The following is a 14,334-nucleotide window of genomic DNA, read 5'->3' as shown; positions in this document are numbered from 1 at the left end:
GGGGACACACATAAGTAAATGAGACAGTGTTTGACCTCAAGGGAAGCCAGCTTGGTAAACGAAGATCCTTAGAAACAGAAGAAGAGCACTGAAGTGTTCATAAATGCCCTGCCCACCCCCCACATGCTGGGATACATATTCATGCTGGGCCCTGGGGAAAGGGTGGTCACTACTTCCTGGCAAAGTCAAGAGGGGCTTCCCAGAGGAAGTGACATGTAACTATCCCTGTCCTCGAATCCACTGTATTAGTCTGCTCAGGCTGCCATAATAAAAGAGCACAGAATGAGTGGCTTAAACAACAGAAATGTATTTCCTCACAGTTCTGGAGGCTACAAGTTCAAGATCAACGTGTCAGCAGGGTTTGTTTCTTCCGAGGTCTCTTTCCTTGACTTGGAGATGGCCGTCTTCTCCTCCAGTCTTCAGCTGGTCTTCCCTGTGTGTGTATGTGTACTTCCTAAGGACACCAGTCATACTGGACTGGGACTCTGCCCTATGACCTCATTTCAACTGAATTACCTCTTTAAAGACTCTATCTACAAACATACATTCTGAGATACTGGGGGTTAAGACTTCAACATATGAACTTGAGGGCAGAGGGAGTGAAATTCAACCCGTGACACCCACCCTCCTCTTCACTCTGCTCCCGGGTCCCCACTGCCCAACCTGGGCTTTCTCTGGGGGAAGCAGTTTCCCTTCTCCCTGGGGAGCCCTTGCATCCAGGGACATCACACCCTTCCTTCCATCAAGTTCACAGAGGAAGGGCCTCTCAGAGGGAGGAGTGAGAGGGAGGGAAGGGTGCCTGGGCCCTGCTGAGGGCTTGCCCTGAAGGAGCTGAGAACTGAGGCTCCCCACCCCCAAAGCTTAGATCCAGCCTCACCTCTGCCTTGGAGCATCTCCATGCCTCTAGGGGGCTAATGGGAGTAGGAACTAGGAGAGTGGCAACATCTCAGGCCTTCTGTGGGTTTCTCCACACTATTCCATGCTACTCCATCAGACAGCAAAGGGAGAGAGGACCGTCTGCTACCCTGGGGCTGAAGGAGACCAATCCGTGACTCCCCAGCTCCTCCAGGCCAACCCAGAGGTCTCACACGCCCCACAGACGAATGTGGGCCACCCTCAGGGTTAGATATGCCTTCAAAGCTCAGAGCTGATCCCTGAGATGTGGAGGTGAGGAGGTCTCCCGTACCAGGTGAGGTCAGTTGGGCAGCTTTATATCTACAGCCAAGCGGCCAGGGAGAGGTGGAAACAGAGTGGAGCCAGGGGACCCTTCAGTAACCCCACTTGTGGACCAACCCACCCCCTTCTGGAGGCAGATGCCAAAAGGCTCCTGGAGGTGGTCCTTAGGCCATCAGTCCCCTCCTCCGCTTTCCCGGAATCCCTGAGGGCTCGCTCTTCTCTTCACAGGAGAAGTTCTTCAGGTCACAGGAACTGCCCTTTGTTTACTGTCCATCCTGCTCACCCTAGTCCAATCTTGCCTCCAACCCTACATCCCTCAAACTCTTCTTGTCAGGATCACCAAAGATCTCAAATGGCTAAAACCCAGAGGTAATTTCTATTCTCATCTCATTTGGATGCCGCCTGCTCAGCAGCATTTGGTGTGCTCAGTCACCCCTTCCTTCTTTTTTCTTTTTATAAATTTATTTATTTATTCATTTATTTAATTTCTGGCTGCATTGGGTCTTCGTTTGCACAAGGGCTTTCTCTAATTGCGGTGAGTGGGGGCTACTCTTTGTTGCGATGCACGGGCTTCTCATTGTGGTGGCTTCTCTTGTTGCAGAGCACAGGCGCTAGGCACGCGGGCTTCAGTAGTTGTGGCTCGCAGGCTCTAGAGCGCGGGCTCAGTAGTTGTGGCGCACAGCACAGGCAATCCCTGACCTCCCAGAAGGGGTGAGGGGCCAGAGATTGAGTCAGTCGCCCATGGCCAATGATTTAATCAGACATGCCTATGGAAGGAAGCCTCCATAAAAACCAAAAGTATGGGGTTCAGAGTCTTTCCAGGTTGGAGAACATGTGAAGATTTGGGGAGAGTGGTGCACCTCCCCAAAGAGAGGGCATGGAAGCCCCAAGCCCTTTCCCCATACTTTGTCCTATGCATCATTTCCATCTGGCTGTTCCTGAGTTATATCCTTTTATGATAAGCCAGTAATCTCAGCAGTAGACTGTTTCTCTGAGTTCCGTGTGCCACTCTAGCAAATGAATTGAACCCAAGGAATGGGTCATGAGAACCTCCGATCTATACTCCACCAGTCAGAAGCACAAGTGGCAACATGGACTTGTGACTGGCACCTGAAGCGGCGGGGGGCGGGGGGCAGTCTTATGGGACTGAGCCCTTAACCTGTGGGATCGGACACTATCTCCAGGTAGGTGGCGTCAGAGTTGCGTTGAGTTGTAGGATGCCCAGCTAGAGTGCAGAATTGCCTGGTGGTGTGGGGAGCTTCCCCCCCGGGCCCACACTTTGAAATTGGTAATCAGAATTGTACTACCAATATCAATTTTTTGATTTTCATATTGTCCTACAGTTGTGTAAGATTTTAACACTGGGGGTAACTGGAATGCACGAGACATCGCTGTACATTTCTCTGCAACCTCCTGTGAGTCTCTATAGTTGCTTCAAAATGGAGTTAAACTACAAACTAAAATAAATGATCACAAGACACACAACAACAACAATAAAGAAACATGCTGATGACTCATAAATTACATTTTTCAATCCTTTCCTGTCTACCTAACATGTACTCAGGAATACATAACGGGCATCGCAAACTTAGTGTCTAAATTTTCATGCAGCGCTCTTATTTCTCATCTCAAACCCTCTCCTTTTCAGTTGTCTAAATGTTATTGTTTTGTGGCACCAACATCTGCCCACATCCTAGCATCATTCTGATGTCTTCCTTTGCCTCAGTCCCTGCAAGACCTGTCAGTTCAACTTTTTAAATATTAAAAAAAATCTATCCACTGATCCCCACCCCCACTACCATTCATTACCCTAGTCCAAGATTTCGCAATCTCAGCACTAGTGACATTTTGAGTCAGATAATTCTTGGGGAGTAGAAGCCGCCCTGAGCTTTGTAGGACGTTGAGCAGCATTCCTGGCCTCCACCCACTAGATGCCAGTTGCCTCCCTCCCCCCATCACAGTTGTGACAATTAAAAATGTCTCCAGGCATTGTCACCTGTTGATAAAATCACCCTTGATTGAGAATGACTGTCCAGGTCCTAGTCACCATCACCACTCATCTGTTTGACAAAAATCTATTGATGATTCTTCCTGCCTCTTTTTTAAAAAAATTATTTTAGTGAAGTATAGTGGACTTACATTGTTATGGTAATGTCTGCTGTACAGCAAAGTGAGTCAGTGATACATATATAGATATTCTTTTTCAGACTCTTTTCCATGATGGTTTATCCCAGGCTATTGAATACAGTTCCCTGCTTCTATTTTTGCTCCCTCCATAATGCAGTTTCAACACAACAACCGGAGTTATTTTTAAAATATAGATCAGATCAAGTCACCCTCTTGCCCAAACATTTCAATGGCATCTTATTATATTTAGGAGAAAATCCAAACTAATCACCATAACCTATAGAACTTGACCTGAGGTAACCCCCAATGACCCCTACAAACTCACTTTGAACCCACTTCACTTTACTTCTGCATTCCCGCTGGCGCTCCCCACTCTGTTTCTCACATTTACCAAATTCATTTCCGCCTCAAGAACATGACACTAGCTGTTCTCTCTTTCAGGAGTGCTCCTCCCGTGGCTGCCCCCCCCCTTTTCACTGTTCTCACCTAAAAGGCCATCTCTTCTGAAATGCTTTTCCTGACCTTACAACCAACTTGTCCCAACATTTCCCCACCCGTACACTTTTCCAGATTTTTGGTGATTTCTTTGACCTCCTCTGAACTTTCCACCTTTTCTCAGTGTGACCAGAGCACGTCCCCACTTTGCAATTGCCTTCTCATCTAAGCCACCCTTCCCCCCCACCCCAACCCTTGGCCAGACCACAGACTAGGGGCTACCTGAGTCCACGAGAATCTTTATCGGTCATCCTCCTATCTGTCTTCTCTGCCTAAGAATGTTCAGATTTTTCTCTGAGCCTATTCCTTAAGAAAAAAACTCTACAAGCCTCTGGTTTCCTTCTCTAATTCAACAGATGTTGAACACCTGCTTTGTCTGTCCCTGAGGTCACAACGGGGGCAAAAATAGATATTGAGAGGAAGTGAGATTGAGCGGGGGGGTAGGTATGGGCTGGGAGCAGCTGAGGAGGGGGAAGAGAGGTAGGTAGGTAGGTAGGTCAGGATTCTGCCCTAGAAGGGGGCTGGGTGTGGGTCTGGGGACTGGACTCATTAGGAAGGATGAATGAAGGAGATGTACGGAAGCATTCCAGTGGTGAACGAAGAGTCTGGGTCTGGCTGTAGTTGAGGCCCTGAGGGTGCTGAGGAGCCTTTGTTGGGGGGAAGGGAGTATCTTAAACACCCCCTGGCTAGCATCTTGGTGTCATTCAGATACACCTGTCCCAGTTCCCGCCCATACCGCTTGTGCTGCAGTTCAGGATGCTGCCCCCAGAGGGCGCTCCATTTCCCCGGCACACACTGACCCTTGAGCCCCAGTCACCAGGATCTCTGCTGTCCAGAGTCCTGAAGAACTGCAGCTCTTGAGGGAATATTTCTCAGGCTCTGGACACATTTGCAAATGTTGCTCATCCAAAAAGGCTGCATTCATTCTCACTGAACCTACAAATAATGATTCTGCTCTTTTCACTGCACCTCAGTACAACTGAGTCTCTGCCGGGGGAGAGCATATCAAAGCAAACACTAAGTCACCACAACCATCCGCTTCCCTCACGGCAAACCCACCCTTCCTGAAAATTAAAACACCTCAATATCTCTCACAGTGTCATTCTCAAATGACTTCTACCCAGGCACACCAAACATGTGATTTTCATAAGAAACATTTTCATAAGAAAATGTTCCTATGGTGTCTCAGTCTGTTCCGGCTGCTGTACTGGACATACCAAATGTAAGACCTGAAACCATAAAACTCTTAGAAGAAAACATAGGCAGTGTGCTCTTTGACATTGGTCTTAACATCTTTTTGTCTCCTCAGGCAAGGGAGACAAAAGCAAAAGTAAATAAATGGAACTACAAAAAATTAAAAAGCTTTTGCACAGTGAAGGAAACCATCAACAAAACAAAAACACAGCCTACTAAATGGGAGAAAATATTTGCAAACAGTATATCCGATAAGGGGTTAATATTCAAAATATACAAAACACTCATGCAACCCAACATCAAAAAACCAGGGTTTCCCTGGTGGCACAGTGGTTGAGAGTCCACCTGCCGATGCAGGGGACACGGGTTCGTGCCCCGGTCCGGGAAGATCCCACATGCTGTGGAGTGGCTGGGCCCGTGAGCCATGGCCGCTGGGCCTGAGCGTCTGGAGCCTGTGCTCCGCAACGGGAGAGGCCACAACAGTGAGAGGCCCATGTACCGAAAACAAACAAACAAACAAACAACCTGACTAAAAATGGGCAGGGGGCCTGAATAGACATTTTTCCAAAGAAGACAAACAGATGGCCAACAGACACAAGAAAAGATGCTCAATATCGCTAATCTTCAGAGAAATGCACATCAAAACCACAATGAGATACCACCTCACACATGTCAGAATGGCTATAATAAAAAAGACAACAAATAACAAGTGTCGGCGAGGATGTGGATAAAAGGGAACCCTCATGCACCGTTGGTGGGACTGTAAATTGGTGCAGCCACTATGGAAAACGGTACAGAGGTTCCTCAAAAAATTAAAAATAGAATTGCCATATGATCCAGCAATTTCGCTTTTGGGTATTTACTCAAAGAAAACAAAAACACTAATTTGAAAAGATATATGGGGGCTTCCCTGGTGGCGCAGTGGTTGAGAAGCCGCCTGCCAACACAGGGGACACAGGTTCGAGCCCTGGTCTGGGAAGATCCCACATGCCACAGAGCAACTAAGTCTATGCACCACAACTACTGAGCCTGCGCTCTAGAGCCCGCGAGCCACAGCTACTGAGCCCACGTGCCACAACTACTGTAGCCTGTGCACCTAGAGCCCGTGCTCCACAACAAGAGAAGCCACCACAATGAGAAGCCTGTGCACTGCAACGAAGAGTAGCCCCCGCTCGCCACAACCAGAGAAAGCCCGCGCACAGCAACAAAGACCCAATGCAGCCAAAAATAAATAGAAATAAATGAATAAATTTATATATATATAATAGGTATATGCACACCAATGTTCATTGCAGCATTATTTACAATTCTCAAGATATGAAAGCAACCTAATTGTCCATGATAGATGAATGAATATATAATATATAGGATATTACTCAGACATAATAAAAGATGAAATCTTGCCATTTTTGACAACATGGATGAATTTAGAGAGTATTATGCTAAGTGAAATAAGTCAGACAGAGAGGCAAATACCATATGATCTCATACGTGGAATCTAAAAAAAAGAACGCACACAAACAAACAAAACAAAATGAAAACAGACTCACAGATATAGAGAACAAATGGGTGGTTGTCAGTCGGGAGGGGGTGGTGGGCAAAATAGGTGAAGGGGATTAAGGAGTGCAAATCACCAGTTATAAAATAAATAAGCCATAGGGATGTAATATACACCAGGAGGAATAATGGTCAATGATATTTTAATAGCTTTGTGTTACAAATGGTTACTAGACTTATCATGGTGATCAGTTCATAATGTATGCAAATGTCAGATCACTATGTAGTACACCTGAAACTAACACAGTATTGTACATCAACACTACTTCAATAAAAATTAAAGAACCTTTAAAATATTGACCCAACATACAAATAACTGCCATCAAGAAAAAGACCAGTATTATTTAAAGAAAGACAAGACCAAGTCATCAGCCACATAAAATTGACAATGTTCAGCATCAGTGAAACATTACTAGACACATAAAGAAGTAGGAACATGTGACACTTAATAAGAGAAAAATCATTCAACGGAATCAGGCTTAGACATGACGGAGGAGACAGACGTAGCAGACAAAAACATTGAAACATTGATTACAAATATCATCCATATCCTCAAGGATGTAAAGGAAAACATTAACATAATAACAGAAGAAACACAAGGTTAAAAACCAAGGAAATTAACTTCTAGAGAAGAAAATACATTATCTGAAGTGAGCATTTCACCGAATGAGACTAACATCAGAGTCAATATTGTGGAAGAATAATCAGTAAACTTGAAGATGTAGCATCAGATCCTATTCAAGCTGAAGAATATAGAGAAAAAAGGTTGGAAATGGTGAACAGATGCTCAGAGCTGATAATGAGATAATATTGGGCAATATCACATATGTAAAATTGGAGACCCAGAGGGGAATAGAAAAAATATATATATATATAAACATTGGCTTCAATTTTTAGAAATTTGATCACTATATAAAATTTCAGATTCAAGATACTCAACACACTCCAAGTAGGATAATCTCTGTCTCTCTGTCTCTCTCTCTCTGTCACACACACACATTTACACGCTAAGGCACATATCATTCAATTATTAAAACCCAGTGAAAAAGAGAAAATATTAAAACCAGCTAGAGAAAAATATAAACTACAAAGAAAGAAAGATGAAAATAAGGCAGAATTCTCGTAAGAAACTAGGCAAGCCAAAAGAATTTAAACAACAGAACGGGGAAAAACTTAACCTAGAATTCCTAATCCAACAAAAAATATCCTTCCAAAGCTAATGGACATGAAAACTTTTCCTGACAAACAATGGCTGAGAGAATTCATCACCAGCATACCTACACCACAAAAATATATGAAAAGATCTTCAGGGAAAAGGAAAATGATACTATAGAGAAACTATACTATCATCTTAAATTGGAAATAAATCTGAGAAAAGAGGCAGCGTTATCTTAATGCAAAAGGACAGCTTTATTGTTCGCAAGGTTTGCAAACCAGGGATAAGAAGCCTTTGGCTGTAACCAAGAGTACGTTCCTTGGAGGTGAAGGGGTGAGGGGTTTTTAAAAGCACAAGCCACAGAAGCCACAGCTGAGAGACTCGTAAAAGGGGATTGGATGGCCCTTGCAGCCTGACCACAAGTCATTGCAGCCTGACCAGAAGTTTCCAATGATGGCTGTCATTGGAGCGTCTCCTTAGGGGTTTTTCAGGTAGGATCCTTAGCACAATCAGAAGTCCTTATAGTTTTTGTTTGTGGTTTTCCTAAGAACTCAGAGTATGTGACTGAACCCTAGGTCCGTCATGATTGCCTGGCTCCATTTTATTTGGGGTACCTGTTAGCCACACCAGGTCCATTTTCTAAATACGTTCTTTCCACAGGGAATTCCTCTTATTTTTACTTTTCCTTAGGGGATTTTATTTTTACAACAAAGGGATGAAGACCAATTGAAATGGTTCATATGTGGATAAATATAAAAGAGTTAATTTTTCTAATTAAAAAATCTCTTTAAAATTAACTTTAAAAAACACTGTATTATGGGATTTATAACAATATATTATGGGTCGCGCTATGGGCATATCAAAACCATGCTCAGGTAAGCACATAGAAGAAAAAATATTACATGGAGCACAGTTCAATTTAATCATAAAAATATCTATTTCCTCCTTGCCCTCACAACAACTCATGTAGAACTATCAGGAAGAAACCTGGAGACCAGATGTGAAGAGATGTTATTTCTGGAAAGGAAGCAGGGCCAAGTCATCCGGGACCTCCTTGTTCATAGACCTCTGCAGCACCACCGTGAGGAAGGGGACTCAGTCACCTCTCAACCCCATCCCCTGGGGAGTTTCTGCACCTGTAAGGGAAACACAGTTCTGAAACAAGGGACCAGTTTCGTGGAAGGTTTACTCTGGAAAGGACAAGATGGAGGTGTCCCCAAATCAGGGACACCTTAAGAAGGGCTTCTCACCTGGTATAGTAGATCCAGGTGAGGCCATAGGTGAGAAGGAAACCAGCCCCCATCAGGGCCCCCCTGAGCAAGGTGAGGACTAGGGGCCAGGAGCCCTCTCTCTGCTCCCCAGAGTCTTGGGGGACGGAAGAGGAGGTACCTGGAGGGCGAAAAGAGAGAGGAAGGTGGATGTTACGTGTGAGTTTCTGTAAGTCCACACCATGTTTTATGGCGCTGCTTGCCATATGGGATTTTAGTTCTGCGATCAGGGATCAAACCCACGTCCTCTGCATTGGAAGCATGGAGTCTTAACCACTGGACCACCAGGGAAGCCCCTGTCAGTGCACACCTTAACCCTGCTTCCCGCCCTAGCTCAGAACTCAGGCATCCTTACTTATACTCACCCTGTACAACTAGGCTCAGGGAGACATGGAGGGAGCCCCTCAGGTGCTGAGCTTGGCAGGTTAATTCTCCTCCATCCCCTAAGACCACCTGGGGCAGCTCCAGGACCCCGGGATCCAAAGGCTGTGAGGGGCTCAGTGTCAGAGACCCACGGGCCCAGCTTATCCTGGTGGGTGGGTTGCTGTCGACAGCACAGACCAGGCGCAGGGACTGGCCCTCCACGACTCGAAGGGTGGTGGCATTGCCCAGGATCTCTGGGACTAGGGAGACAGAGAGAGCTAGAAAGGCAAGGCTGAGAGGCCCTTCTCTCCCTCTGTCCTCCCAGACACAGGAACAGCGGCTCTGAGACAAGCACTGCGGGCAAGGCCAAGGAAGGGGGGCAGTCGATGAGGTGAGGTGGGGGAAGGAGAGGCAACTTGATGATCCCAGGACGGGGGGATGTGGACGCTTGAGGAAGAGTCGGCCATATCTAGGCCTGGGAGAGAACATCCCAGGAGGTGGCCCTTGATGTGTGAAACTGTGCAGGGCACTGGCACACGTGGGTCTGGACGCTTGGAGGCCTGCACACAGGCGGTGAGGGCCCCAGGGAGCCACGGGAGGGTTCCGAGCAAGGAAGTCATAGGGTCAGATCTGGGGCATGCAGAGATCCCTTTGGGGTCCCAATCCTTGCAGGCTGGACAGGGCCAAGACTAGAGGCTGATAGGCCCGAGGGGAGGCTGCTCCGGGTCCAGGCCAGAGAGAGGATGGAGGCCTGAGTTGGAGCTGCGGTCATGGGGATGGATGAGGGGGATGACGTGAGTCATTTTCAGGAGGTCAACTTTGCAAAACTCACCGAGGCCTGGGGACGATTGGGTGAGACCCAGAGTCTAAGGGAATTTCCGAGATTTAGGCTCGGATTACTCATATCGGAGGGTCCCTTGCAGGGGCAGTGGAGGGCACTCAGGACAGAGGTTTGTGAGAGTCTTCAGGGCAGAGGTAGGATTGGAAACCCCGGGGTAGATGAACTTCCCCTTGGAATCCTGCAGAAATCAGCCAGAAGCCTGGTACCCAGCTTGGGAACTCAGTCTCCTTGTGGGAGAGACGGAGACAGGGAGGTGGCAGGGGATCAGGGAAAGGATGTCACGGGAAAGTGAGGAGGGAGAAGAGGTGGGAAGGGAGGGAGCAAGCGGAGGTGACAGGGAGTTGTCACTAGGAATCCACAGTGGTCCTAGAGTGCGTCCTGCCAGGGGACAGGGTTGGGGGGCGGAGGGCAGACGTAGGAGCAGAGAGGGGATGAGGAGTGATGGGCTTGATTCCTTCCATCTTCACAACATCCCTGCATCTGACCTCCATTCCACCCAGGTACTCTCGCACCTGTGCTATTTCCCCGGAAGACACGAATGTCCAGGTTCTGTGGAGCATCTGGAACAGAAAGAAATAAATGTCTTCCTGCAGTATGATGACGTGTCATGAGTAACATGACACCATGGGGGGGGGGCTCAGCATTCTCCTCATCTTGACCTCAGCTTGCCTCCAAGAAGAGTCCCCAAGTATCCCGCCCAGGCCTCCCCTCCCCAACGCCCTCCGCCCTCAGGGACCCCGCGTCCAGGCCCCGCGCTCACAGGACACGTTGAGCCTGATGGTGCTCTCGGTGCTCACGCCAGCTCCGGGGAAGGTCACTCGACAGGTGAGGTTGGTGCCATGGTCCTGGGGCCCCAGGGTGAGGGTGAGCACTGAGGAATGGCGGCTCTTGGGGTGCAGGGAAGTGAGGGCAACCCCGATCCAGGAGAAGGTGTGGGGTGTCCCCCTCTCACAGCCCCATGGCACTGCACAGGTGATATTCCTGGGGCGGCCAGATTCTAGGGGCCCCTGGACATGGATGTCGGGTGTCTGTGTCAGAGCTGAAGAGGAGAGAGAAACAAACCCAGGCCCTGGAGGGGGGGACCCCGAGTGTGCCCCTCAGAGCTGTCTCTGCCCCAGGCCAGCCACAGCGTCCTGTCCTCCTAGGTCCCCTTGGGCCCCTCCCAGGATGATAAGACAGGGGGTCCCCTCCCAACCCTGCCCTGGGGGCCCTCAGGTCCCCTGTGTCTGTGTGTCCTCTCCTTGACACCATCCTTACCCGTCACATGCAAGGAGAGCTGGTTAATCTTATAACTCCATAACATTCTTCCTCTTTCCACACGAAAAAAATATGAACCTTCATCCCTCCTCCTGGCGTCTCTGATGTCCAGGGAGCAACTGTTGTCTCCACGGTCCCCTAGGAGGTGGAATCGGCCTTGGGTCTCTTCCTGAACTTTACGATCTGGGTTGTTTGTGGCCACAGGGGCATCCAGCTTCTCATCGGCCCCTTCCTGGAACCAGTAGCCGTGAGCTGGAACAGACTTCTCCCAGTATCTCCGGGGGTAGTAGAAGGAGCAGGGCACGTGGACACACAGGCCCTCCTGCACCGTCACGGACTCCTGCACCTCCAGCCGGTAACTCCAGTCCTGAGCCAGGGACCCTGCGGGGGAACGAGGATCAGCCGCAGCCCCTGCCCCGCCCACCCCTCTCCCTGCAGCCCACCCACCTGCCCACAGCAGGGACAGCAGCAGCGGCAGCATCTCTGAGACGGAGGGCTTCTGGGCGTCCTGTGTGTGAAAAGAGAAGGGGGAGGAGAGAGGGAGGGAAGGCTGCGGGGAGACCCACGGGAAGCGGGGAGGAACTCGAGACCCAGCTGTTCACAGAAGAGGAAGTGCAGAGCCGGAGCTCATCCCCGCCCCGCACCCCCCCCACCCCCCACCCCACACCCCACACCCCCACCGCACAGAGCGGACGGACAGCCCTCGGTCCAGAGACCCCGGAGACCTGCCCGGAGAGGAGCAGGCAAGGAGGAGACCCCTGTCCTGCCCCCCATCTCGGGTGGGTCCTTCCAGCGCCAGAGCCTCTGAGGACACGGAGGCGTAGGACACGGTGAGCACCCTAAGGTCCTCCCGTCTGAGCACCGCTGTCTACACCAGGGAGCCGCTCAGCTCCTGTCTTGACCTGGAGGGTCACAGCCTCACCTAGACCCTCGGGTGGTCGGTCCTGCAAGATGTAGGGCTCTTTAGGGTCTGTGTGAGCGTCTGGGGCAGAAGACAAGAAGGGGCTCCTGGGTGACGTGAAGGCAGCAGCCAATCATCCATTCACTCCTTCACCCAACACTGAGCATCTTGGGCTGCTGACCTGGAGACCAGAAGGGATACGGCTGGCCTGGTCCCTGCCCAGGAGATGCTCCCACCCGGTCCCATCACTTCCTCCCCAAACAGGCAGCACTGTCGGGCTTTAGAGCTGCATCACTGGTGAGATCGCCATGTGTCCTGGTAGCATACTGGGTATTTTCTTTTCATGAGTATGATTTTTTTTATTCTAGTAAAAAAAATAACTCTTTTCAAGTTGAAAACCTTGAAATTCTGTACCTATAAAACAACCAATCCTTATTCCTTCTCCCTGCCAGCTCCTGGCAACCACAGTTCTATTTTCCATCTCGAGGAATTTGACTACTTTGGCTACCCCATGTAAGTGGAAACATGGAGTGTCTGTCTTTTTTTCACTAGGTTGTTGAACTTACCATAATGTCCTCAAAGTTCATCCATGTGGTAGCAAGTGTCAGAAATTCCCTCCTCTTTCAGGCTGAATAATATTCCATGGTTTTGCTTATCCCTTCATCTGTTGAGGGGCCGTTGGGTTGCTTCCATCATTTGGCTAATAGTGAATAATGCTACTAGGAACACGAGTGTGCAAATATCTCCTGGAGTCCCTGCTCTCAGTTCTCTTTGAGCGATATCCAGAAGTGAAAGTCAGGATCATATGTTAATTCTAGATTTAAGTTTTTGAGGAAGTATCATACTCTTTTTTTTTTTTTTTTTTTTTTGCGGTACGCGGGCCTCTCACTGTTGTGGCCTCTCCCGTTGCGGAGCACAGGCTCCAGACGCGCAGGCTCAGCGGCCATGCCTCACGGGCCCAGCCGCTCCGCGGCACGTGGGATCTTCCCGGACCGGGGCACGAACCCGTGTCCCCTGCATCGGCAGGCGGACTCTCAACCACTGCGCCACCAGAGAAGCCAAGTATCATCCTCTTATCATCCCACCCCACCCACTTTTTTTAACCGCATCGATTGTCATCTTACACTAACTATACAATTTAAGGTCTCCACCCTGGACCCCTCCTCTGATCCCCAGACTTTCATATCCAGCTCTCTGCATACATTTCTGCATCATATTTGATCCTCGTGTCCCCTCACCTACCACATCCATTAGAAAACTCTGTTAGCTTGACCTTCACAATATATTCAAAATATGTCCTCTCTATCTACACGACCTCCTTGGGCCATTGCACCATCACCTCCTGCCTGGAGTACCCAGCAGTGTCCTACCACATCTCTTTCTTGCTGCCCTGGACCCACTCTGGCTGATTCGGAACACCACAGCCTTAGGATCCTACCTAAAGGAGGGTCTAATCATAGGTCCTCTCTCCTCAAAGGCTTCCAGAATCCTGCACTGGCCTGCAGTCGCCTTGCACGGGGTCTGCAGCATCCCATCTTCTCCCCAATCCCTTTGCCTCCCCACGCCAGTATGTCACGTGCTCCTGTCCTTGTGTGATTTTCCTCCAAACCTGTCAATAGCTGACATGCTCTAATTTTATTTATTTATTTGAAAAATTCTTGTCTGCATAACGACATCCCCAGAGAAGCAGAAGTACTTCTCGTTTCTAAAATCGCCATGAAACAAAACGCCATTTTAAACACTGTATACGGTACAATTTAATGGCACTAAGTACATTCACAGCATTAGTGCAACCATCCTCACTCTATTTCCAGCATGTTCTCATCATCCCAAACAGAAACTCTGCTGCAGTCACACAATAACTTCTCACCACCCCCATCCCCTAGCTGCAAGCAACACCATTCTACTTTCTGTTTCGATGAATTGGCCTTGTAGGAAGCTCATATAAGCAGAAATCAAACGATATTTGTCCTTTTGTGTCTGGCTTCTTTCAGGTAGC

General features: G+C 48.7%; 1 protein-coding gene across 1 annotated transcript; it reads right to left on the bottom strand.

Moving 5' to 3' along the window:
• Positions 1 to 2,216: 2,216 nt before the first annotated feature.
• On the bottom strand, positions 2,217 to 11,915 carry LOC132479541 (sialic acid-binding Ig-like lectin 13). The gene is made up of 7 exons (XM_060083089.1): positions 11,882 to 11,915; positions 11,435 to 11,815; positions 10,938 to 11,216; positions 10,690 to 10,737; positions 9,339 to 9,596; positions 8,956 to 9,094; positions 2,217 to 2,286 (listed from the first exon to the last, which is right to left on the bottom strand). The coding sequence occupies exons 1-7, from the start codon at positions 11,913 to 11,915 to the stop codon at positions 2,217 to 2,219; spliced, it is 1,209 nt and encodes a 402-aa protein (XP_059939072.1).
• Between the last annotated feature and the right edge of the window lie 2,419 nt (positions 11,916 to 14,334).

The sequence above is a fragment of the Mesoplodon densirostris genome, chromosome 19 (assembly GCF_025265405.1).
Source record: "Mesoplodon densirostris isolate mMesDen1 chromosome 19, mMesDen1 primary haplotype, whole genome shotgun sequence".
Lineage (NCBI taxonomy): Eukaryota > Metazoa > Chordata > Mammalia > Artiodactyla > Ziphiidae > Mesoplodon > Mesoplodon densirostris.
Note: the sequence above shows the minus strand (reverse complement) of the source record. Positions and strands in the feature narration are given on the sequence as shown.